The 26,720-nt window shown below is 44.2% G+C and overlaps 2 protein-coding genes across 3 annotated transcripts; one reads left to right on the top strand and one right to left on the bottom strand.

Moving 5' to 3' along the window:
- Positions 1 to 12,816: 12,816 nt before the first annotated feature.
- LOC144098063 (uncharacterized) lies at positions 12,817 to 16,356 on the top strand. Its single transcript, XM_077630624.1, has 5 exons — positions 12,817 to 13,092; positions 13,849 to 14,059; positions 14,635 to 14,774; positions 15,071 to 15,135; positions 15,238 to 16,356. The coding sequence occupies exons 1-5, from the start codon at positions 12,895 to 12,897 to the stop codon at positions 15,320 to 15,322; spliced, it is 699 nt and encodes a 232-aa protein (XP_077486750.1). The 5' UTR covers positions 12,817 to 12,894; the 3' UTR covers positions 15,323 to 16,356.
- A 1,008-nt stretch (positions 16,357 to 17,364) lies between these two features.
- LOC144115240 (uncharacterized) lies at positions 17,365 to 20,681 on the bottom strand. 2 transcript variants are annotated; one of them, XM_077649531.1, is made up of 5 exons: positions 20,385 to 20,681; positions 19,523 to 19,684; positions 19,036 to 19,309; positions 18,763 to 18,873; positions 17,365 to 18,464 (listed from the first exon to the last, which is right to left on the bottom strand). In XM_077649531.1, the coding sequence occupies exons 1-5, from the start codon at positions 20,564 to 20,566 to the stop codon at positions 17,556 to 17,558; spliced, it is 1,638 nt and encodes a 545-aa protein (XP_077505657.1). In that variant the 5' UTR covers positions 20,567 to 20,681; the 3' UTR covers positions 17,365 to 17,555. The 2 variants fall into 2 exon arrangements, with proteins under 2 accessions (XP_077505657.1, XP_077505658.1); XM_077649532.1 differs by lacking the exon at positions 19,036 to 19,309 and having other exon boundaries at positions 18,441 to 18,464; positions 20,399 to 20,526.
- Positions 20,682 to 26,720: the final 6,039 nt, after the last annotated feature.

A 26,720-nucleotide genomic window follows, 5' to 3' on the forward strand; every position in this document is an offset into this window, starting at 1 on the left:
CTTTCAGTACAATATGTTATGTATATGTTGCCTATTAGGACTATAAATGACGCAACGCAATTGGCACGTACTATGATTGACTTGCAGCCTTTTCTATCTTTTCTTAATGGAGTGATCTTCCTAGACTTTTTGCCAAGAGTTTTTATTGTCCTTTTAATTTCTGTACTTTTGTATTTGCATGCAATTTCTCAGTTTTCTTACACTGAAATATTTGTTATGTACATTGTATATAGATGGTGTGGTGAAGAATGGCGCATTGTTTATTGCAACAGCGCTTTAATTAAATGGTTTTTACCGTCCTTACTTACTTTATATCAAAAGATGTGGTTTTCCCTCATCACAATAATATCCCAGCTAGGTGTTGATTTCTCAATGGGAATTGCTGTTTTCTGTGGTTTTATTTGTCCCAGAAGGAATAAGTTTTCTTTTAGTGTATATATGGTCCTAATAGGGCAGCTAATTTTGTGCTGGGCTCATCTTCTGGTTCCTACTGGGAACTTCTGGTTCTGAAGTGGGATCTGCTAGCTCCTGCTCAGAATTTTTTTTGTTTAATTGGCACCCTTTTCTGTTGTGTGGTAATGGTATTCCTGAACCGTGCACTAGCAAAACTTTTTGCTGAATCTCATGATATTTCATGCAATAAATTGCATAAATAGTGCTTAAGTTTAATGAAAAAACTTTGCTTAATTATTAACCATACTCCACTGACACCTGCGGCCTCCCTTAATTAATGAGGGAGTATATCATTAATCCATGGTAAGAGATTCAATGTGAGCTGTATAAGTTTCTCAAGTTGTGTATATTGCAACGCTTTGTTGTTAGTCTTGTTCACACTGCTACATTTCAAACTCCGTGTTCTATGGGCAAATGTAGCTCTGTGGTCCTGCAGGATGACACATTTTAGTGTAGGTTAATTCCTTATTTTTTCCTTACTTCTTGGACTATGCAACTGCCTGTCACTTGCATAGACTGCTTAATGTAGCAAGGGATATTGGTACACAAAATGATGTTCATGTGTGATGTTCGTTAAATAAATTTTCATGCATAAATCATACAGAGTAGCCTTTCAGTTATCTCTTCGTATGTGCCTGCATTCTGCCCCCTGAACAGTAAATGACAAGAGGCAGTGTGTAAGCTAAATTGCAGGAATGAGTATGTGCAATAGAGAAATTATATTTAGACAGTTATGCTCTACAAGTAATCAGATTGTATATTCAACAAAACACCGAGATCTTATTACGTATGCATGGTTGTAGAATATATGGAAAGATGAAGCATTAGGATAATTTAAAGTACACACATATTGAAATGTAATAGAGGGTAAGAGACGAATTTACAAGTGTGCGTATACACACGCACATGCAGCCAATTAGTGGAAATATATGGAACTGAACAGAATGAAGCATACAGAAGCAATTAATTAATGAAATTTATAAAAAATGTAACTGCTGACTAGACGGAATAAAAGAAAACATTAAAAACCATGCATTAGTTACGAGGCTTGGAGAATGATGTGAGGAGGAGGTCCATCACTCAAGCGCTGCAGCCACCCAATTAAGTGCTGTACTCTAGTCAGCATCAATCTTTCTACAATGGCCATCCACTGCTGTGTGTTAGCTTCAGTCATCTTATTGGCTGACATGTTCAAATGTGCATTGTGTCCCCTGAATAGTAAATGACAACAAGCATGCAAGCTAAACTGCTGGAAGGATGGTGTGTGCTAGAGAAATTTAGACAAGTATGCTCTGCAAATTTTGTTGCAATCCAATTTATTATCAGTACACACAGAGACAAGTGATCAGAATGTACATTACATGAAACAAGCAGATCTTAGAGTGTTGTAAAATTTATTAAAGTATATACACAATATGAAGTGCAACCAAGAACGAGATGAATTTACATGTGTACACACGCACACATGCACACACACACACACATACATAGCAACTTAGTGGAAATATACAGAACTGAACACAAATATAAAACAGCAATTATGAATGAAAATTATAAAAATAAGCGCTCACTAGACAAAAACGAAACATTAAAATTAAGCATTATAGTAAGGAGGGCTGGGAGAGCGAATTGGAGAACGGATTGGAGAATGAATTGGAGAATGAGTTGGGGCACGTATCGGAGAATAGAGTGAGACAAGCGCCTGCCGTTCAAGTGCTGCAGCCACCCGCTCAAGAGCTCCTGTCCTCCTCTCTTCAGCAGCAACCTTCCTCTCTTCAAGAGCCATGCGCTCCTTGTGCTGCTGATGCGTGTTAGCTTCGGCCAACTCAAGATGGGATACGGCACTATCGAGCACTGCACGAGAGGTATCTGTCCTGGGCCTCTTCCTGGCTGGGCCTGGTTGCTGTTGCAGGGGGCTTGGCAGCGCGGATGGGCTTGGGGGCTGCTAGTCTCCAGTGTAGTGCTGCCTCTGCTCATGCTCGGTTGCGAGCTGCCAGGAATTGGGCTCGCTGTGGTAGTTACCCTGCTGGGGCCAGGCTGGGGGCTGGCTCCAGGTTCAGGCTGGCTGCTGGTGGCAAAATAATGCGACATCATTATGCATTCCTTACACTAAGGAACAGAGAATTTGTAGTGTATATGTGTAATCCCTACACAAAGAGCACTGTCATTCATTTAGTCATTTAATTTCATACATATAATTCTGCTGACAGCAAAAGTCAGCTTGGAGCACCTTTCAAACCATTTAGGAAACAGGAATTCAATTGCTATCAAAGGCTTTTCAATTTCAGTTAGCCAAAAAAATTATTTAACACTGCAGATTGTTTTGTCGTTTTGTTCAAAAAGGTTTACCCCATGGAATTAATCTGTCAAGTTTATTGTTGCGCCCTAAACAGCCATAGAATGAACTTTATAATGCTCATTCCGCATTTACATTTACAAAGGAGCTAGAGTGCAGCATTTTTCAAGAAGTGCAAACTAAATTTAACAGCTTTAATGTACTTTCAAATGTATCAAGATCCATTTTCAAAAAATGAGAGCATTTTATTGTCAGTAATTCTAGATTGCTGAGAGCGATGGTACAATATCGCTCAAAACATGAAGCCTTACATATGTGGTGCCATAATGTTCTTGATGTATTGGGCCACTATTTCACATGTTGGCCACATTAATCAAGAAAAATCACTCATTTGTAGACAAAGTCAATATTTTCAATTCTTGCATATGGCCTTCCATGTGCCCTTAAACCAGCTGTTTACTGCCTGCCACATATTCTGTGCGAGGTTCTGTGGCTTCCCTAAACACCCCCTTGTTATTTTGAAGGTCCTTTCTTAATTAGTAGTGAATTTTTTTCATACCTAACTCACGGATGTAACTGCTAGGAATGTGGCTGAGAATGTGCCATATATTTGTGGCAGTTCAGATATTTCATTAGTAGAAAACGCACAGATATACTCATGTCTTGGTTTATATTTCTTGATTGGTTGATAGTTATTGAGTGAATAGTCGGAGTGTGCGAAGAGCCTTGTACATCCTTGTGCTTGTACATATTCAACCAACTGTGTGTAGCAGCCATAAATCTTGATACCTAGATGTGTCAGCGTCATGCAAATCATCGCGGCTGACATCAAAGCTCCGAAGTACACCTTCCACGTGTGCGTACAGAGTTGAGCATGCACATGACACTTCTTGGTGTGTGTGTCTAATTACTGACTCGGTCTGTTATGTTCAGAGCAAAGATGCATGTTTTGCAGTTTTGCAAGTCTCTGATATGCGACTGGTGTTGAACAGAGATAGTTTTTTTTAAGAGTTATAGTAGTTAGAGCCACTGCACCGTCTCTGAACACATTTCATGTAGTCCTTGTTCCTTACTTTTGTCTCTTGATACATATGACTTGTATCCTTGTCTAAAGCGAAGCAACTGTTGGCGCTCTTTGTCATGTGTGTAGTGCTGCAGTCATGGGCCTTTCTTGTCCTACGTGCCACATCAAGACACAATTAAAAACTTAATAATGACTACCGCCACTTCCCTACTTCCACAACATCCTCTGAATTTATGCTTGGGGAAACCCCTGGTGGGGTTTGACTTCAAATATGTTTTGCATGACATGCACTGTCTTTTCCAAAAGTAACCAAGCAACTGGGTTTGTTCTTTAGGCATTTAATGCAGCACATGCATGGCACCCTTTAAACATTAAATCTGTAAGGAGAACCATTCCTCACTATCTGAGGTGATTTGCTGTGTAGTGGTGCCATAAGGGCTCCACTATATGGCTGAGAGGCAGGCCCAATATACTACTTACTTATTTTGACAAAGCCTGTGCTACGATGCGTTTAAATTCCCTGTCGCACTTCTCGTGTGTAGAAAAAAATGACCCACTCTTCGATGCTCCGGACGAGTCCTGGCCCCAGCAGGTAGAGTGGTTTGATGCTATGAGCTTTCTCAAAAATTTCAGTGAGCTACCTCAGAACAAAAAAATATAGGATCCATTTCGCACATATATATGACATCACTTAATATGTGTGCAGCTCTTTGCAAACACACTATTTCATGCATGAAGCTTGACATATCTATTCAGTGAGACAAGACACATGTACAGCTAGCCTATAACCACGTCATGCATAATGCCCGACTGTTGCCCAGCAGCAGAGCTGTTCACATGAGCCCAAAGTCCGGGTTTATGCCTCTCAGCAGCTGTGTGCAGCTGACGGAAAGACGGTCAATTTAACCACCCAAATGTTGCTGTGTAGTCTGTAACACCCTTAAATTACAACAGGAATTACATCATTTATACAAGAGATGTCCAAAATTGGTACAGGTAATTATTGTGTCACACAATCTACCTCGACCCAAAAAGTAAAAAATGCCGCAACATCCTTCACAGGTTTGTGGAATGACATTGTGGAAAAGCCCTGGATTGACTCTGCCTTACTAAAACGCATTACGAAGAAAAATAGTATGTTCCACAAATTCATAAAATCCAAAGACGGCGACTTGTTCAAAGAATTTTAAAAAAATCGCAATAAATTAAACGCTGATATCAAGAAAGCCAAGTAAGGCATGTTGCCGGGCAAGTTGGTTAAGCATCTTTGAAACTTGGAAAGAATCCAACCTGGCGCAAGTAAAACCACACACACAAAGGAAAGACAAGGAGACAACGGACAGGCGCCAACTTCCAACTGTTTATTCCTCAAGAAAACCACACAGATAAATAGTCTCAGGATACGCTCACTTTTTTTCACTCCATGTGCCTATCACAGCCACAAACTATCACCCTGCATTATCAGTTTTTGCACAGAAAATTGTACTCCGCCGCATACAAATTCACTGACGTGTCACTCATACACAAAGCCGCCTTTTTCTTTATGTGAAACGCTTCCAATAAAAGCCTCGCCTGTTTAACCTTGCTCCTGCCAAGAATCCTCACCTTTTCCAGTCGAGGTTCGCACTTGCACATATTAACATGGTTGACCAAGTTGGCATATTTATCTTTATTGTTTTCAACCTTTTTGCAATGTTCCCCAAGGCGTTTGTTGATGCACCTCCCCGTTTGCCCTATATAGGACTTTCCACAGGTCAGGGGTATCTCGTACACCACTCCTTCCATACAACGGGTGAAGACACGCTGATGTTTTCTAATGCATCCAGGGCACTCAGTGCCACAAATCCGGTTTATAAGTTTGTTCAGCTTGTTTGGTGCTGAAAATATTAGCGGTACTTCGTGTCTGTTAGCCACCTTCTTCAGATTATGTGACACTTTGTGCACATAAGGCATAACTTCAGGTTTTACTGCAGGGCTCCTTTCTTCCGGATTCTTTGGCCTGGTACAGCGTTTTGTTTTTTGGAGGAGGGTTTCAGCGACGGCAGTCAACACCACCGAGGGGAAGCCAGCAGCCAATAGGCGGCCAATCTGATTTTTTAAGCTATCGTGCATTTGGTGCGGACATGACTTTGAAAGCGAGGACTCAATGCAGAGAGAGGCGATGGTGCGCTTCACAATTTTTGAATGCGCCGTATTGAAGGGCAGGAGTTCCTTGCTAGTACGGGGATAGTAACCCCAGCATAAATGGTCCTCCCGGAACGCTAAGCTTAGATATAAAAATTGCAGTTTTTTGTCACTTGGGACTTCATGCGTAAAAACTAGACCGCGACCTTTGAGGTTAAAAACACTTAAAATCCTGGACACAATAGCTTCAAAAGAATTGTCAAAACCGGTGGATAAAAGAATAAGAAAATCGTCAACATATATAAAAATTTTAAAAACAGGTCCTCCTAAAAACAACTGTGCAAGATCCTGGTCCAAAGCAGCTAAAAAAATTTCACATAAAATAGGGGCTACACAGGAACCAATACATATACCTTTTCTCTGCAAGTAGGGCTGCTGATTAAAAACAATAAGAGTGACCTTAAGTGATCTTAAAGGGTCGTCCTTTTCGGGTTAAGAACTCGCTGGAGGTTGCTAATTATTTTAAAACACATCCAGAAATTAGGTCCGCTTTTTCAGTAGACATAGAGGATTTGTTTTATTCCGTCCCACACGCTGAGCTGCTGGCGTCTGTTATGTGGTGTGTTGAAAGGACAGGTGAATTGGCCTTCCGGGATGCTGCAGGTATATCTGTGGAAAATTTTTTGAATTTATTAGAGCAATATCTTAAGGTCAGTTTTATTGTTTTTAATCAGCAGCCCTACTTGCAGAGAAAAGGTATATATATTGGCTCCTGTGTAGCCCCTATTTTATGTGAAATTTTTTTAGCTGCTTTGGACCAGGATCTTGCACAGTTGTTTTTAGGAGGACCTGTTTTTAAAATTTTAGATATGTTGACGATTTTCTTATCCTTTTATCCACCGGTTTTGACAATTCTTTTGAAGCTATTGTGTCCAGGATTTTAAGTGTTTTTAACCTCAAAGGTCGCGGTCTAGTTTTTACGCATGAAGTCCCAAGTGACAAACAACTGCAATTTTTAGATCTAAGCTTAGCGTTCCGGGAGGACCATTTATGCTGGGGTTACTATCCCCGTACTAGCAAGGAACTCCTGCCCTTCAATACGGCGCATTCAAAAATTGTGAAGCGTGCCATCGCCTCTCTCTGCATTGAGTTCTCGCTTTCAAAGTCATGTCCGCACCAAATGCACGATAGCTTAAAAAATCAGATTGGCCGCCTATTGGCTGCTGGCTTCCCCTCGGTGGTGTTGACTGCCGTCGCTGAAACCCTCTTCCAAAAAACAAAACGCTGTACCAGGCCAAATAATCCGGAAGAAAGGAGCCCTGCGGTAAAACCTTAAGTTAAGGCCTTATGTGCACAGTGTCACATAATCTGAAGAAGGTGGCTAACAGACACGAAGTACCGCTAGTATTTTCAGCACCAAACAAGCTGAACAAACTTATACCCCGGATTTGTGGCACTGAGCGCCCTGGATGCATTATAAAACATCAGCGTGTCTTCACCCGTTGTATGGAAGGAGTGGTGTACGAGATACCCCTGACCTCTGGAAAGTCCTATATAGGGCAAACGGGGAGGTGCATCAACGAACGCCTTGGGGAACATTGCAAAAAGGTTGAAAACAATAAAGATAAATATGCCAACTTGGTCAACCATGCTAATATGTGCAAGTGCGAACCTCGACTGGAAAAGGCGAGGATTCTTGGCAGGAGCAAGATTAAACAGGCGAGGCTTTTATTGGAAGCGTTTCACATAAAGAAAAAGGCGGCTTTGTGTGTGAGTGACACGTCAGTGAATTTGTATGCGGCGGAGTACAATTTTTTCTGCAAAAACTGATAATGCAGGGTGATAGATTATGGCTGTGATCGGCACATGGAGTGAAAAAAAGTGGGCGTATCCTGAGACTATTTATCTGTGTGGTTTTCTTGAGGAATAAACAGTTGGAAGTTGGCGCCTGTCCGTTGTCTCCTTGTCTTTCCTTTGTGTGTGTGGTTTTACTTGCGCCAGGTTGGATTCTTTCCAAGTTTCAAAGAAAGCCAAACTTGCATATTATGAAACAATGTTTGCCAGGATAAGAACGGATCCGGCAAAGATCTGGAGGCAGGTAAATTACCTGACTGGAAGAAACCCATCACCGGTTAAAGCTGACCAAATAGTAATCAATGACTCCATAGTAGACAAAACGCTAGCAGATTAAATTAACGAGTATTTCATTAATGCAGCCGTACCTCAGCCATCTGTTCAACAATGTGGGAACTACTGGCCTTCTCGTCGAGTGAATTCATTCGTTTTGGAAGCCGTTACTGAAAGAGAAATCAATGGTCTTATAATACACCTAAAATAATGTCGCAAGTGGGTATGATGAAATTAAAGTTGAACCTGTAAAACGAGTGTCATTATTAATCATCCCTGAGTAAGCCTATCTCATTAATCTCACTTTTCTACTGGAGTCTTTCCGGATAAACTGAAGCTGGCCAAAGTTATTCCAATACACAAAGGAGGTAGAACTGACTATCTTACAAATTACCGACCAATCTCAGTGCTACCGGTGTTTTCAAAGATTTACGAATTGTCTATCAATAACCGGCTGTCAAAATATCTAACAAAGTATCATATAATATCACCCTCGAAGTATGGTTTTCAGAAAAATAAGACAACTCAGGACGCTCTTCTTGCCGTCAAGCAGCAAATAATAAGAAATTTTGAAAATCAGCTCTTCACCTTAGGAATATTTCTCGATCTACGCAAAGTTGTTGATTCCGTTGACCACGAAATCTTACTTATAAAATTAGATTGCTATAGAATTCAAGGCATCACATTGGACCTTATCAGGAGCTACTTTTCGTTTCGGCGTCAGTCTTAAAATAGACTGTACTTGTTCACAACAACTTGACATTAACTAGGTGTCCCGCAAGGTTCAATATTAGGCCCGTTACTTTTCCTTTTGTATGTGAATGATATAACGGAGCTACAAAGAACACCCACAATAACCATGTTTGCAGACGACACTACTCTATTCTTTTCAGGTAGAACACTATATGACATTGAGCAATCGGCCAATCTGTATTTAAATGATTTATCCACATGGTTGCAACACAAGAAACTTCAGTTAAATGCAGTAAAAACGAAGCACATGGTATTTAAGCCAATCAATAAGCATAAAAAATAATTAACTTACATTACAGAGGACATATCTTAGAACAAGTAAGTGTGCAAAAGTTCCTCGGGGTATGGTTTAGTGAAGAGTTGTCTTGTACCCCTCATGTTAATCATCTGCTTTCCGAACTCGCGAAGTCTGTTGGATGTATTAGAAAAAAAGCTTCTCATTTACCTCTGTGGCTAAAGCAATCATTATATTACTCCCCGTTCTATTCTAAACTTTTGTATGGCATTCTGGTCTAGGGAACAGCGACAAAAGGGAACTATGATAGGCTACAACTGCTGCTAAAACATGTCCTTCGAATTTTTGTGAACCACACCGGCCCTATTAGATTGTTGTCGACGCAACCAATTTTTCCCAGATTTGATGTTTTACATGCAAGTAAAGTCTATTTATGGATACTGGGACAGCAAATATATAAAAAGAATCTTCACAGTGTTTACACACCTGTTTTGGCTCAATATGATATTCGTAACCCCAAACGCAGAAATAAAAAAGTGAGAACAAATTATGGAAAACAAAATCTGGAATATCAAGTAATAGACATGTTAAATAACTCTGCTTCCTTTTTAGATTTCTGCGTACCCAGAAAAAAGTTCAAACGTGAACTGCGGGCAATTTTGTTTTCCGATGAGATTGTTAAGTAACAATGATAAATGAAATTTTGTTTTCAATTGTTGACTCTTTTTACGTGTTTTTGTGATATTTAAGGGAATCTCCAATGCGATTTAAAAAAAAAAACTATCCATAGTGCTTAAGTACAGCCCTATGTTGTATGTATGCGTGTACTATCTGTAACGCAGCTTCTCTTTTTTGTAACAGCTCTCTGCTGTACTGCTGTAGGTTGCTCGTTTGTTACGGGGGCAGAGACCTCGTCAGGCAACCATACCTTTAGTCTCTGCCACCCGCAGGATGATGTGATTTTCCTGCAAATAAAACCTGACTGACGTACTGAATAAACTGCTTCAGGGGAAAAAGTCACGTATGCATAATCAGGAAAACGTAACAAGTTTTCCATTCAGTAGAAATTAATTTACTCTTCTGAGATCATGTTCTATGTATACAAGTAATACTTACTCTTCAAAGTCGCATGTTCTCCGGTCCGCCCATGATTGGCTATTATGGTGTCGCACCGTTTTATATTTTCTCTCCACACCCCGTCACTTGTTCTCAATTTGCGAATGGGTCAAATGATATCCTAATTTTGAATTCACAAAATCAGCCAAATTTTTCCAGAGTTGCCTTTTAGTTTTTAGGTGTTTAGAAGGGTCTGATTTGAAATTTGTACATTCTTCAATCAGGAACAGAACTTTAAATTGGCCCGAGGCCACAACTCCTCAGGCTCGGTGGTAGATGGGACGGAGGCTGCCGGTGCATTCAGCTAAACCTGCACGTTGTCTGCAACCAAAGGAAAGCCTATATGTTGCGCACTAAGTACTGCATGATCAAATATTGCATATACATGCACAGCGAGAAAGCTATACGTACGTACCTGCTGTACGTCACATAAAGGCGCTGGTTTCTGTGGACAATGGGTGCACCAGTGTCGCCGACTACCTTAAAAATTTGTCTCCACACCTTCCACGAGGATTCTCAGCGGCGCGACCATCCTGTATCTCCTCCGAAATGAACGTATGAAGTGAAAGCGTTGGAAGGGACCTCGCGTATAAATAAGGGACGAAGAAGATGCAAAAGATAGCATGCAGAACGAGTGACTCCTGCTAGACATCCCTAAACCGCCAAAGAAACGGAATAAGATACTACCCGTAAGCTTAATTGCGCCAACAAAGGCGCACGCATGCATGTCTGCACCAAAGAGAGATCGCACGGGTGCCGCGCAGGGCTGGATGCCGAAGCGCTGTACGAAACAGAACGATATCGCTCAACCTCTGCAAGAGACGATCCAAAGATACGTCGCTACCGGAAGAGAGATACTGATATATCGTAGACGCCGCAAACTAAGCATTAGATGCCACTTAAGCTGCAGCAGCAAAAAGCGCTACAACGCATGCACGACGCATATGCGTGAATGCCTACATCAGAGGGAGCGCGCCGACACGCGCGTATGGGCTGCAATAAAACAAGACCCGACACCAACTCCGTGGACTTCACGAGAGATAACGGATGAATATCGTGTCTCATATACGATGCATCCGTTATCTGCCGTGAACCGCGCGCGTCTCACGCGTATACGAGCTCGTCGACCATCGGAGCGCGCGCATATGCCAATACGATCTAGCCGAAACCCAGAGGTGCGAACGAATCAGGCGTCGTTAGCGATCGCTGTGCCTGCAAGAGAAAAAAGCAAAGATATACAATACAGCTATAACTGATACGAGATGCGATGGTAGACGCCGCGCGCAAACGAAAAGGTATAGGCGCGCTAACGAGTTTGAGAGAGAGATAACGGCGCGCCAGTAGACACGCCACGAAGAGCTGCCGAAATCGCGAAGCGCGGACATCGTCGTCCGAAAAACAAATCGGGAGCGACCGCTGAACCTGCAAGACACGAAACAAAGATAAATACGGCTGATACAAGAATAGAGATCTCGTAGACGCCGCAAGAAGTGAAGATATGTGCCAGCGGCAAGGCAACGTACAACAAGTGCTCTCATGCATGCACGCAGTATACGTTAGAGAGGTATGCCGACGTACACGTAGTAAAATAAAATATGACCGGAAACCAACCCATCTTCGCAAGTAATCAACAGAGGTAACGACGCCTCGCACGAGACGGCGCGCGGCGGTACCGAAATAAGAAGCGTGAGTTGAAACGAGTAAACAAGATGCGGCTCGGAGATTCGACTCGAAATAAGGTACGCATAACCATGTTAGGAAAACAGCACAAAGATGCGAACGCGAACGCCGTTTCTGCGCGCTTGCTGTTAACCACCCAAGCTGTCGCGAATGCGCCTCCCTCCATTTTGAGGTCTGCTAGCCGCCACAGCGGAGAGCTGTGGAGCTAGCAGACGACGCTGCCAGCAAAAAATCGTCCAGGCGAGTCTGGCGGCCCGCTGGCTGCCCGAAACTGCCCAGCCAGAGAAAAACGAACGCGCTTTGGGCAGCCACCGGAAGTGCGCGGAGCAGCCCGAGAAAATCGAGCGCCTGGCTGCGCGCTCTGGCAGTCCGCGGACTGCCAGAGGCGGATAATCGAAGAGGCCCACTGTTTTGACGGTCGCGCAGGTCTCGTTTGTAATAAGCGAAAGTCCGTCTTAAGTGGGGCCGTTAAATGTGGGCTCGTCTGTATTCAAACTGCCCTCACCTAACGAATAACTTTTTTTTGGCAAAAATATTTCGGGCTTTCATTACGCAAATTATGATAAGTTTCCGTGAATTTTTTTTTCATAAATTGGATCTGGTCAAGCTAAACATCTGGGGCGTTTGGCATGGAATGACCTACATGCGACGTCTGCTAACTTGTGCTTTCCTCGTGAAATCGACATCCAGCATGCGGCAAAAGCATACTGTCACAAAGTTCATGCCTGCCCTGTCCACCTTTGACCTCTGTTTCCCAGAAACATGTCGCGGACCGGCGTCGACGACTTTTTCCCCCTCCCCCGCGTGGGGAACGGCATTCTCATCATAGCGCTGGAGGGGTCACTCAAAACTACTCCCCTGCCCCCTCCTAGCATTGTTGCCATACAGGTGGCAAGCGCTTGCACGTGTTGGGAATAGGAAACCAAAGCACCGCCGAGCGGCGCTGCTGCTCCGGACAGGGAGCGCCACCTCTGGCAGGAAAATAAACAGTGGGGATAGACGGGGGGCTCTCGTGCAAGCTTCCTTCTTTCGCTCACGCTTCCTCGCACGTGCAGACGTTTCGCGCTGCTTCTGTCGCGTGTCACAATGATCCGGCTGCAGTGCGGGTTCAAAAAGATATGCCAACTCGACAGCTTTTTCAGAAAGGCGAACCTAATCAAAGGTGAAAAGCTCCTCAATCATGTTTACTCCGTGGAGCAAATAATTGAAAACAACGAAGCCAGATTGAAAGGCAAGTGCGTGTCACAAGTCAGCGACAGTGTCGTCTACGACGTGTGCCTTGAGGTAAGCCTGTCCATTTGTTATATGCTCAAATCATCGAACGTTTTATAAGCACTAGGTACGAAACGAAGCGGTGCATTCGATTCGAGTTCTCCGTTGTTGTAATGCATGGGTTTCGATATGACATTTTTGCAGAATTAACAGAATTAATCGTGCGCTTTCGTGAACGACGTTTCCGGCGTGGGGAAAAAAATTTTTACGACCATATCATACTATCCACTGTAAAGCTTGGAAAGGTACGAGACACTTGTGCACCATCCGTTAGAACATCACCCGCTGGCTTGGCCGGGAGGCTGCCGAACTTAAGAGCTGAAAAGCTACACGTACTGTTCGCCTTTTTTTTTAGTTTCACGTTTTTATTCCGATTCTGATCGCATGCACGCACTTTATTTTTTGCGACTGTCGGATTTAAGGACGTAAATATGTAAAATATGCTTCACGAACGCGATGTTCAGCGTGAGGGGTGCCGAGCTAGAGGCGCGCTGTTGTAGCTATGGTATCGCTCGCGCGACGCGCTCGCTTAACATTGTGCTGGGTTTTTGAAATAGTCAAAGCTTTAACCAAATCGTTTGCCTTATTTCCAGTTTTGTACGCGCGCCCGGAATAGTGTGACAGAGAGGCAAACGAAGCTGCAAAAATGTACACTGTGCCAAATGACATGCTGCTGAAAATTTGTAGCAGAGAAATTTGGGAAGGAAATCACGCTTAAAAAGTCGGCAGGCGTCCACGCTGTCTCAATTTTATTTCCACATTTCATAGCTGGCATGGTCGTGCCACGAAAAGCAGGAGCTGCTTGTTCGAGAGGGGCGCTGCACCTGCAAGGCTGGAATTGCAGCTAAGTGCAAGCACGCAGCAGCGGTGTGCCTGTACGTGGATCAACACGAAGTGAAGTCGTGCACCAGCGAGCCCCAGAAATGGGGCAAACCGAAAGGAAATCCCAAGAGGAGCTTAGAGCTCTTCCTCTTCCCTCGTAAGTATTTTTGGACATCCGACGTGTCACACAATTCTAACTGGCAGTTTTCAGTTTGAGTGAATAATTACTCTCCTTACCCCTTGTCTTATTCTCCATAACAGGAGAGGGCAGCAGCATTCCTGATATCAAACCTGCTGACCCTAATACTATTTTCGGCTATCCGGACATAATGTGTCCACTGAGAGAAATATTGGAGCTGCAGGATCGAAGCGCTGATGATGTTATTTGTGCAAACGTCCTAAATGACATTGTTGAAAAAGTCACAGAAACTGTGGAAAAAGAAATATTTCACGATTTACTGCTACCAATGTCACACCGGCCTGTTTACCGGTATCTTAATGTCCTTGATGACAAAACAACACAGGCAAAAGACTTTCTTGTTGAAATGGATGAGGAAATGGCGAATATCTACAAAACAAAAGTAGTGCTGAAAGAATCACCATGCGACATGTGCTTCTACACCGTAGGCCAAGCAAATTGCTCACGGTATGGAACTAAACTTTAGTAAAGGATAGCCAACACATCTCATATACACTGTGTTGATTCATTTTTGCAAATTTTCCAATTTGCAGATGGCATGAAGAACGTCGCCTTCGAATCACTAGCACGAAAGCACATGCCATACGCACAAAACGAAGTGACGAAGGATTCCAGAAAGCTGCTGATAGCCTCTGCAAGACGTCATCGTACACGAGTGCTGCAATGCATTATGGTATTTATTTATTTTTTATTTACAGAATACTGCAGGCCACTCTGGGCCCTTACAGGAGGGGCCATACTATGCAACAGAAATACAGAAAACACTGCAATAAATTTTAAACACAAAGTCGATAACTTCAATGGCGTCAGTGTTCTATTTTTCTTTTATGTTTTTTAAACAAACATTTGAGGTGTTTAGTTATGGTGTCACATCTCTGCTTTCACTTCTGCTACAGCAAGCCTGATTTCAAAGTGTGATGTTCATGGTTTCTTTGCTCTGAAGTATAACGTGTAAATATGTTTCACTAGGCATCAAAACTGAAGCCACAGCACCAGAAGATCTGCAAAGAAAGCTCGGCATCCGTATTGTGCAGGTGAGGTTACTCACGAGTTTACGTTACAAGTTACTCCAGGCATGCTCTCTTTCCTGTTGTATGTTTCAGCTTAAGCACTAATCTCAATTATTCATGTTCTAGGCAGGACTCGTTGTGCTTCCGCAGCAGCCATGGCTGTGCTGTAGCCCAGATGGACTGGCAACAATTGGCAGTGAAACTGTGCTAATTGAAATCAAGTGTACATTCAAGTACAAGGAAGAACCTTTTATAGACTACGAAGAAAGGAGGAGCTTGCTCCCCTACTTAATGTTTGATGGGGATGTGATTGTGCTGAGACCCACACATTGTTATTACACACACATGCAAGTCCAGCTGTATATCCTCAACCTGCAATGGGCCATTTTTTATGTGTACAGCCCCAAACATTCTGTAATAGTGAAAGTAATTCGGGACGAGGCTTTTCTGTGGGAGCTTATCCCCAAGATGGAGCATTTTTATTTCAAATTTTTGATACAGCATTTGTTCTAGGCTTGTATGCTCTATTTTTCTGCATTGATTTTCGATGATTTCCTGAAATCAAACTTTTTGCTGGCATATCTGCCATTGTATTTTGGCCTTGTTCAAGTTAAACTCTTTTGTATATTTTGCTTTTATAATTTCCCTGTAGACGAGCCTATTTAAGCAGTTTTTTGTTGTAATTGTAGTTTTATCTAGTCGGGCTTATTGCATTGCATAGTTGTTGTTCGTCTGTGCAGTGTTATGAACGGGATGCACACCCACTGAAGATTAATGCGAAGATTCAATCGACCAGGATGACCACGTGGTAGCGGCAATTTCGACAGGTCGTTGACCCACGAGGCCCCCACGAAAAAAAAAAAATGTGCTGCGAATCTGCCTGCGGAATCTTTCCATGCTCTTCAGGAAGGGGGAGATGACCTTCCCTTTGTCTGTTTCTTCCAAGAAGTGACAGTGGTCAGACAACAGGGGAAGAAGGAAACTGCAGCATCCCCGAAATTAACCGTGACTGACAAGTGCCTGTGTTTGACTTCCAGCGAAGTAGCAGCCGACCTCCGAATCCTCCTCGCCCATTTTCACGGGGCTCCGCGTGCCATGTGTGGTGACTGTTTCGGTCTGTGCCTCGTGTGTTGAAAGGGGCGGAGCCTATTTAACATGCATCCTGAGCCAGAACGAACGCTCTGGGCCTTGGCGATAAGGCTCATCCAGTCGTTCGATGCTACGAACTCTTAATTCTTGACTGTTTGTTCTTTCTTTCATAAAATAGGTAAATAAATTTCTTCAAAGTGCCAGTAAACCTGTTTGTGTTTTCGTTGTCCCAAATGTCAGCTTCTATTCTTCATGATAGCTTATCCGGTCGTAACAGTAGTCATACTGCTTTAATTTGGTGTGGTAGGGTTAATAATGCGAGAGCATTACATGGTTATGTCGCGTCAGTAAAAAGTGCCCGCAAATTTTGTCCACACAATTATGTATTTCTGTTGAGATCAATGTGCACAAGTTTGATTGTGTTAGGTAATGCGTGAGTAGATTTTAAAATGGGAAAAGTGTGGTTCTTGAATTTAAATTAGGTAATTAATTTAATCGAAGTAATGAAAATAAATGCTGTGTTTGAAGCAGGTTTTGTGTGACGAATTCGATGAAAAATTATGTAAATGCGTGAGAAGGCTTACTTAGTATAAAAATCAAAGAATAAAATATAAAGAAACAAAAATTTAAAAATAACAAAAACAAATAAAACTACAAGATAAAATTTTAAATGAAAAGTAAAAAAGAACAGTGGACAGATAAAGAGGAAAGGCTTTCGCATTTCAGCTCTTAAGCAGACTGAAATGCTATCCTGTAAATTTTTTTTTGCAAAGAACTGCTTGTCTATTATAGCAATAAAATATATCATCAAGCCTTTGCTTGCTTTTTACAGACAGCATTGTTACAAATAAGGGCAACAATCAGAATCCTTCATTACGTTTCATTATTATAATTGAGCAGCATATACTTTTACATTGCACACTGGTCTATTTGATACTGGTCTGTGTTGTCTGAGTGATCTCCATTGCTGTAGTAGGTTACAGTTCACACTCAATAAACCAAGAATAAATGCTGTGTTCTCAAATGAGGTCAATGCATTGGCTTGTGTCCATTACTATCAATTTTGCATTCTTTAGCTTTTTACGACTGATTAAAAAAACATTCACATGCAGTACAATGACACATTACAGAACCATTACAGGACTTATCACTTCAAAATAAAAGCCAGACGGAAAACATTGTTGTGATTGCGGAACAAATTTATTGGTTAAAGTGCACATAATTGCGGCTGTCTAGTCACAGGTTGTCAAATGAAATTGCAGAGCTATTTTGTTTCTTTTGAAATGTCATCTCTTTTACAAATGTAATCCATGCACGGAAACCAATTTATGAATGCCACAGCAAACCAAGCAGGCCTACTTCTTAATTATCGGTGCTTGCATGTTCACAAGGGCAGCGCACACAGACACTACTTTGTTCATGTGTGGGACCAGGCTTAGCGGTATTCTGTTGCTTAGAACGTGATATATCTTCAACCTTTGGATTACTCGTTCTACATGGATGCGTACAGACGCAATCTTGTATGTCTGCTCCATGGCTTGTTCAGACAGCTGTCCAACCCCTGAATTAAAAGGAGGCATAAGTAGCACTGCGCCTTTCCCTTCTACAGTTGTCCGTATGCTTGGGAATCCTTTGTCACTTAAAACTAAGTCCCCTGGTTTGAGAAGCTGCAGGAAGCCAGAGTCCTGGGTTATGAAAGAGTCGGTGTGCCTTCCTCCATAAACCCTAGAAATAAAACTTATCATTCCATTAGGAATTATGCCTATCAAAAATTTCAACGTGTATCCTCCTTTGTAATGAGAATACAACATGTGTTGACAATCTGGATTTGATGGTGTTTCTGTGCGGACCTCGGTGCAATCTATTATTAAGGTGCAATTCGGATAGTTGTCTTTGAACGGGGCAGGCAAAGAAAGCTTAATTATTTCTCGGGAAGGCATGAAGACCCAATTTTTCAGGGCAATGCTTAGAATGTCAAGTGTCTTTCTAAACACAGTTGACGCTGTTGTGGCTGTGACACCAAAGATAGCTCCTAAGGCACTGTATGTGATCCCAAGCCGTAGCTTGGCAAGGAATAAGCATAACTTGTCTTCCCTTGACATGGCATTGCGCCTGTACTGTGGTGCTGGCAGCAAGTTCAGAAGGAGGCAAAAAACTTGCAGTGTCACACCGCACAAATCCTGCAGTGCCTCTTCCTTTTCCTTTAGGGATTCAAAGCCAAAAAATCCACAGTTTCGCTTCCAATTTTCATCTGTACTTGCAACCTAAAGGAGAGAATAAACATACAGGATGATGAAATGAAAAGGAGATACACTTAGGTAAAAGGAATAATACATTAAAGTGACATTTGTACTCTACGGTGTCTAAACAAATTCATTCTAAAAAACAAATTAACACAGGCATTAAAAATGATAAACAGGAATGTCATGCAGGAACAACCAATTAGAAAGGAACCTTGCCCAATAATGCAAGTAAATTGGATTGAAACAAGAGGTGCGGTGCTAACAGCAAGACAACACCACAATTCAACAAATTAGGTAACGAACAGCAGCATCGTCTAACCTTGTGACTCATTTCTGTGTGTGCGATTTGAGCAGATGCTTCAGTGCCATTTGTTGCTGAGAGAAGTAGAGCCAGCTTCCCTGAAGTAGCACATTCCTCTGTTTGGCATGCCTGAAAAACATGAAACAAGGATATTTTGTGGTATTTAGACAAACTTAGTGTGCTGCCTAGGGCAGTTGAAAGGACACTATTAAAAGCAAATGCATGCTGCCCTAGTAGCGCGCTTTGTTTACACTGACTGCACAGGAGCCCCAAACTGAAAGATGTCCTTACAGCATCCCTCTTTCTTCCAGTGGAATGACTTTCTTGTCTTGCACTACACACAAGCACCAAAGAATGCGAGTCACTCATGTTAAGCAAAGAGGTAGCTGTGCTTGTTTCCAGAAATGCATTGCTGAAATCCATGGTGTTGAAGTCACGATGCACATCTTCCAGAAGGGAGGTTTCCGGGGCCTGCATTGTTGCTCCAACCGCTGTACTTTGTGATGGATGCTCATCTCCCACAAGCTGTCTCGAAGAGATTTCCTTCTTGAAACGTGCCTGCCACCTGCATTGCACAATCAAAAGCTAAGGTTAATACCAATCGGGTAGGCTGCAAGAAAACCTGCCATGAAATGTAATCACTAAATACTTGCCCATGCATCTATTATTCATATTATGCTGACTCTGCAATTTCATAAACCAGGTTAAGTCAACAAAACATTGTTCAAAACATGAGTCTGTAATTTCTACTGGCAGCCTCACAATTTTTCTTTCATACCTTTGCGCCCTTTCCTGATCAGGCGCCTTTTTTCTGTAGACAGGTGGAAAAATGGTTGGGATGTAGGATGGATCTTGGCTGACGTCACTCTTGCTGTTGCCCACAAAATGTCGGCTGCAAATTCGTGTATGTTCTTTTGGCTGCCACAAAGTTCCATCCGGACTGCACAAGAAAGAACAATATTCCCTCTTATCCACTGCAAAGACAGGAACACACACTCATGCACTCACACACATACACGAACACAAAACGAAGGTAAATGCACGAACACGCACAGTAACACGAACGAGTGCACGCACTCTAACAGGAGCGCACATGAAAACACAGACACGAACGAACACATATGCACACAACAAAGACATGAACAAATAAAAGAAAATCGCACGAACTTCGAAGGTGGCAAATGAGAGAACCGCCGAGCTTCTAAGCACTGGACAAGTGATATTCACAAGTTAATATTCTACCGTAATAAAGAGGCACAACAAAGCGAACAAGCAAAACAATGTCAAAGTATATTGAAATTAAAAGCAGTTCGTTCCGACACGAGAAAGCTGCTTGCCCGACGCGTAACTTGCAGACCTTTGACAACGTCCGTAGTTCAGCTGAGTTTAACCAACAGCACAACAATCAAATTGCGAGTGTGAATTTAAACGGCGACACCTACGTCTAAAAGAACAAGCCGAATCAAAACGTTTAATGTTCTCACCATGCCACCGTAGCTTGGCTTTCACACACACACAGGCTGCGAGAAGGCAGCGAGCTCGAGATAACTTTCTGCAGTCGTCGCGCGTCGTGTTAAGGAACAAAAACTAGTAGCTAAAACGGTCAAAGCAAAAAGCGAGATAAGGCTGTAACGACTTACTTTACTCTCCTTACAGCGGTGATCCAGGATTGTCGCCTTTCTTTCTCGTACCATCTTCCAGGGAATCGATACAGTTTCACAGGCGGATCGCGTTCCCTGCTGTTGTCTGCACTGTTGTGGCAGCCCACGACACAGCAGTACTTCGGACCCCGCTTCTGTTTTCGTTGGGCCGTTTCTGCCATTGCGAAAATTCCGCTTCAACACCCTCGTCGAAGTAGCAAAGCACACTAGCCGTGCGGAGACTCCGCTGCGCACCGGCCGGACTGAATCACGTGCGCACGCGCGCGCCCACGCTTTCAAGCAGGCAGCACCCGCACGAGCGATTCCCAGTAGTTCCGCCTCCGCCCGCGCGGCGCTGTCGTCGCGCGGGGAAACTTGACCTTGGGTCCCCTATAGCAGAAGCGGATGGAATGCCCCGGCACTGTTCGCGGCCCCCAATGACTCCTCGTGGGATGAAGGCATTGTACCGAATTTTTTCGACATTCCTTCATGTGTTCTTTTTTTCTTTTTGGGAGCTGCATTCCTCTGTGCGTGGCTCCTGAAGAGTTTTTTTCCTGTGTTTTTTTTCTCATTCTTTGCCATGCGAAGGGGGCGACGGGAACGCCGCGTGCTGACAGTTGGTCTAGAGATTTCGGTGCGTGCTGTCATGAGTGAGGTCAGCCAGGGAAATGGTCGGCAAGGAGCCTAGGCGGAGATCTGACGCGTAGAGCGCGGCGACGGTGGTCCCGAAGACGCGAGGCCCAAGTTCGCCCGTATCCGCAAGCCCCCATCAGCCCCGCGACGAGCAACCGCAGCCCGACGCTCCCTGCGACCGGACCTTGCCACTCCGCAGCTAAGCCATCGTTTCTCACCACTCACTTCAACTCTTTTATCTTTGTATGTTTGCTTTCTGTGTTTCTCGTTGTAATACTTTGTACTGTATTTCCGTCTCGTAACATTTTTGTATAGCAAACGCCCTGATGTTTCTTTCTTTGTGTTAATTGTTGTGTTAACGTGTTCAATTGGTGCTTGTGTTATTTTCGTCACGTCAGTGTACGGCGCTACCTTGTCGGGCATATTGTAATACTTGGTTGTTGTTTGCCTAATTAAATTAATTCGCTGCGGAACTTGCCTACGCCTCATGCCTCCGGTCAACGACTAATCAGGCGTGGCCCCTATCGCCGGTCAGCAGTCGAATCACAATCTTTCGCACGCGGGGTGGAGAAGTTTGTCGCTCCTCCCTCTTCGAACTTACGGAGAGTGCAGTGGTGGGCAGGTTGGCCCGATTAATTGTAACTTCGGCGCCAACCAACACCACAGCCGCCCACGATATCTTGACACATACACATGGCAATTATACGCCGTGTATAAGAGAAATGGGTTAATGGTAATCGAGAGAAGGTGTTGTGCATTCATGGATCGCAAAATGACATGCAGCACTTTACCACATTGTGCCACAGTGCACTTGACAGGCAGTTATGAACACACCGGGGATGAAAATGAATGGGCGTCAGTGCTCCTACTTTCGATTGCTACAATAAAAGATGTGGGAATGGAATGGCCTCGGTAGAAGGTGGTGCAACACGTGAAATTGTGATCTGTGTACACTGTTTGGCACGGCCACGTTCATCCTACACACACTCCATCTGTGAGAACCTAGAAACTGCATATTTTATGCAACAGGTGGCAAGAAAAATGCAGAATACAGAAACAAAAGCCTTGGAGCAGGACAAGCAGCTGCATCTCGCAGCATGTCCAGTGTGCTGCCTCTTGTACCGTAGGTTCAATTTCGTGGCTTAGGTTTGCAATAGTGTTCGGGCTCATCACAGTGCTTGCATTACTCTTTTAAAGTGACGCACGAGGGCTAAGCAGGCTATGTCTCATCAAGAGCGTGCTGCGCTTGCTGCAGCATTTCACAACGCTTCGTCTTTGGGGTTGTGAAGGACCATGGAAGATGGTAGATTTTTTATGGGGCTTAACTTCCAAAATCAACAGGCTATGAGAGACGCCGTAGTGGAGCGTTGTGGATAATTTTGACTACCTGGTGTTCTTTAACGTGCACTGACATCGCACAGCACACGAGCCTCTAGAATTTTGTCTCCGTCGAAATGCAACCGCTGCAGCCAGGATCAAACCCGCGTCTTTTGAGTCAACAGCCAAGCACAATAACCACTGAGCCACTGCAGCGGCAGAGCATGGAAGAGTTGCCCCGCTCAGGTTGTAGGCCAAGCTGCCACTCATGTATCTGATGAGCCGTCTTGTTGCACTTTGATATGTCCCTTTGATAGCAACCTCTGGTGTCACTCTGCCAGTAAGGTGATATTTTGCCACTTTACAATGCTTCATGATGACGTAAAGGGGACATGCAGCTTTGAAATTAAAAAAAGGGCCAAAAATTGTTTTTTAAAATTGTTGTATCTGCCTATATGTTTCGTTTTTTACACTGTCCCGAAGTTTCGTTGCTCAAATAGACTCAGGATAGTTCTAGCGAAGATGAGGGGGGCTCCTTGTGGTATTTCTTTGGGATGTTTTTGTCCTTCCTCGCCTCAATTGTTGTTTTTTGGCTTGTAGATATGGCTGAAGGCATAATCTTTTGGAAATTTGTACCGAATCATGATATGACAGCAGTTGCTGCGTGCACAACCAACGGCTAAACAGCAATGAAGCATTTTCTTTACACACTGAACGATCGAGAGATCCGATCAGCTCGGCTACCTCAACATGTTAGTGAGCGAATCCGTTCATATATGGGTTTGTTTTCTTCAGTGCCACCCCTAGTTAGTGAGCGTGCTTTTTTGCCTGTATGTTTGTTAACGTGATGCCCCTTCGCAGTTTTACGACCAGGGGGGCGGGAGTTCGTTTTGTTCAAAACGCATGGCGAAGCGCGGACCCAGGAGCCGTCTGGCATTTTCTTGGAAAGCAAGTCTGTGCACGTGGGCGCTTCTCTGTGTTTATGTGTTACTTCTGTGTGTTTGTGTCTTTTCTCGGTTCTTAAGTTCGTGCCGAGGAAAACCAGGACAGCGGTGGTATAAATTAGAATGACAAGCGAGGAGCACTGTTTGTGATGAGTGGTCGTGTGTGCGAACGAGGGGAAGGCTGTACGATATGGCACAGAGCACTGAAGATGCTGAATGAGACATGAACTGGGACAAGAAAATAAAAACCTTGTTTTTGTGGGTCCTGTATGCATGTGCGATTACGAAAGGTGCGACTGAAAGTGCGCGCGCAAGATGCAGACGGTACAGCGCATTGGCTACACCCGCCCTTCACCTGTTAGTCAGAGCAAAGGACGAATGGAACGCCTTTCGCGAAAGTTTGGCAGATGACGTCATTCGCAAGGCTCGGGATGCCAGCGTAGGGGACGAGGAGGTTGGCTTCTTGAAAGGAAGAACGAACAGGCTTTGATTTGAATATTTGCTGCTTTTCGGGGCATGCATAGCTCTGGTATTTTGCGGGGGTTATCTTCAATGTCTCAGCTATGTACGGGGCATGTTTTGTCTAAAATGTCCAGACCCCTACTCAGTGGCCATTGGGTCGTTGGCCCTTCGGTCGCACATAGGTCGTTCCACACCAAACACACCAGAGTGCCCTCAACCCTCCCTGATTTCGTTTAGAAAATTCATGGCTCTTTGTTACACTATCGAAAGTAATTTCCTTCCATAATTCTGGCAAAAAAGATTTTCCGCTCATGTGACAGATTCTTGAATTTTCCAGATGGGATTAAAACCAGTTCGCAGGAAAAAATTTGCGAAAATTTGTTCTATGCTCACAATTCTTCCTGAAGAAACTAGTAACATTGCACTTTGGTATCGGCCAAGAATAAACTGCTGGCGGAAATGTTTTATGTACTTTGTAGTACTTCAATTTAGCCCTTTTAGTCACGAATTATGATGTTATCTGAAGAAAAATTCTATATTCACAGGTTTTGAAGTGTTAAGTGTCCGGAGGTGAAAAAAAAAACGTTCCATCGCACCAGAACAATTATTATGCAATTGCGGTCGCGTCCTCATATGGAGCCATCGTGACTCAATCCTGCTTTTTTATATAAAAAATAATAATTAAGGTGAGCCATTGTACACCAAGGAGGTAAAATATTTATTTTAGAGGGTGCAATAGGTGTGTTGACCAGTTCAGTGGTTGTGGTAACGGTAGAAACAGTCCTTCTGAGTTGCGATGCACAAGAAAACGTCGCATTTCCTGCAGCGGACCCTGGTTTTCGCAGAACATTTCTCATACTTGCAGCGCTGTGGAAATGGCAGCTGGACCTGCTGAGGCCAGTGATCCTTTGCATCGTACCTCATAACATTTGGCGGTAATGGACGAGAGTTGTGTGTGTGACTTGGTGTTACCTCAGCTGAGTCGGCACTCGGCCGCCCTCTCTTCGTTGGTGCCGTTTTGTTGGATTGCACTAGGCTGAGAGCCACATCAGTCTAGAAGGCGAGCATGTCGAGGGCCTTTCTTCTCAGAAGTCTCTGGTTGCTCGCCTCTCGCACGTACTCCAACCACGAGTTGGCCAAAGCCAGTGAGGGGAAGTGGCACATTACTCTGACAAGCCATTTTCTGGCTTTTGCTTTCATGGGGTAGACGGCCATTACAAAATCTAGTTTGTCCACTCTTCCCATGAACCTGTTCTATTCCAGAATTGCTTGCGGGCATGGTATTTCTACCCTCTCAGATCCTTTGATGCATCACTCCATCTGCTGGCGACACCAACCGAACCGCATCCTACTTGCGTAGAAGCGATGTTTACGACACCATTGCCAAGGCATCTAACTAAAACAACATCACCTTCTTCAGTCACTTTCATGCCCATCGCTCCTTTTCCTTCCTTTTTAAGCTGTTTCTCATTCTTCAGGTTGCAACCCATCAGTCTATTTCCCCTGATTGTTCCTGTTGCTTGTTTCCGACCATTCGTAGTTCACGAAGCAGGTTGACAGATGTGAACTAATTGTCAAAAAAAACATTTGAAGTTTCTTCTCTTTGGCAATTCCTCATACAGTGTCATTACAGCAGAGCCACCAAGATCGAGATGCAAACAGCTGTTTTCAATAAGACTTCCCTTGCCCTGGTATATTTTGAAATCGTGGGAGATTCCATCCGGACTACATCAAACAAAATCTTTAACACCCTCAGAGTTTGACATGGACTTAAATACCTGCTTTTCGGGAACTTTTCCAGTGAAACGTATCATCCGTTCATCGATGCTTGACTGTTCCGTTACGTCAAGCTCCAGCATCGCTCTCTCACGACATCAGTGGTCGCGCTTTCCAGAATTTATTAGTGCTGTTGGCGGCTGGAGAGCTCGCATCGGTAATGTGAACAGCATCCGAAGCTTGTAGAAAAACGGCGGGGGACAAAGCCGTTCACCCCGCCCGCACTCCCACTCCGCGGATGCAGCGTTCCCGCTCGCTAACCGCGAAGGGGTTCGTGCTCGAGGGAACAAAAGGAGGGGACGACAAAAGCGTTAACACTCATATGACATTTATTACACTTGCAATTAATCCACAGAGCGGGCCAGCTAGCTACAATACATCAACGAGGCATTCATCGGAAATAGTAGGCAACGTAATAAGGACTTCCGACTTACCGGATGGGGCACGGCCCGACTTCGGAAGTATAGGTGGCGAACGTTTGTATGCGCCGACAATGGCGGCCGGGTTCTCCCGTGCGCGCCACATTCTTGAGACAAAGCCATTCCCTAGCATTTACTGGGGAAGGCGACCAGAGCGCGCGTTTGCTGAACTCGCTTCGCTGCCTGGAACCAGAAGTCCAGCGGCAAGGCACAACGGATCCCCGTGCGCCTGCCGCGGAAGATCACGAGAGCGTGCGGCTCCAACCGCTCGTAACGCTGGCCGGATCCCGAAGAGACTCTGTCCGGTCCCGCAGATTTCCGCGTAACCTAGGAGGTGGCGCTCCCGTCGCCGTTCCCTTTCCTCCATGAGGGAGACTTCCCTCCTCGCCCAGCCGGGGCTGTCCCGGCGCACACCGATGGAGATGGTCGGCCCCGTCGAAATGGAGGGGGAAAACAGGTTTCCACATTCGTCCCTCCTTAAAAGTCGGCCTACGGTTGAACTCGTCCATGGATGCCATCGAAGAAGGGGCCACGAGCAGTGCGGTGACGACTGCAAGACAGCTCGTACAGGCGGGGTGTCGGGGTCATACGATGAGCAGCAAGGTCACCGGGCACCCGTCCTTGTCCCGCGGCAGGCATCCAAAATTAGCGTGTCGGGATGGTGTTGTTCGCGCCGACGCACCTTTGGGAAGGTAGAGGGAACTGGTCTCCCCGCTCTCGTAGCCGCTGCAAACTGCTCGCCGGAGACTCCGCAGCTCGATGACTCACGGCCGCAAGGCAGCAGG

Source organism: Amblyomma americanum, chromosome 1, assembly GCF_052857255.1.
Source record: "Amblyomma americanum isolate KBUSLIRL-KWMA chromosome 1, ASM5285725v1, whole genome shotgun sequence".
Lineage (NCBI taxonomy): Eukaryota > Metazoa > Arthropoda > Arachnida > Ixodida > Ixodidae > Amblyomma > Amblyomma americanum.

Bases quoted from the DNA above. Each gene is read 5' to 3' on its own strand.
- LOC144098063 (XM_077630624.1), top strand. From the start codon at position 12,895: ATGATCCGGCTGCAGTGCGGGTTCAAAAAGATATGCCAACTCGACAGC. The intron at 13,093-13,848 runs GTAAGCCTGTCC...CACATTTCATAG, and splicing joins TCTACGACGTGTGCCTTGAG to CTGGCATGGTCGTGCCACGA. The intron at 15,136-15,237 runs GTGAGGTTACTC...TTCATGTTCTAG, and splicing joins TCGGCATCCGTATTGTGCAG to GCAGGACTCGTTGTGCTTCC.
- LOC144115240 (XM_077649531.1), bottom strand. From the start codon at position 20,566: ATGGCAGAAACGGCCCAACGAAAACAGAAGCGGGGTCCGAAGTACTGC. The intron at 19,685-20,384 runs GTAAGTCGTTAC...TTTCTTGTGCAG, and splicing joins ACCGCTGTAAGGAGAGTAAA to TCCGGATGGAACTTTGTGGC. The intron at 18,465-18,762 runs GTTAGACGATGC...TCTCTCCTTTAG, and splicing joins ACACAGAAATGAGTCACAAG to GTTGCAAGTACAGATGAAAA.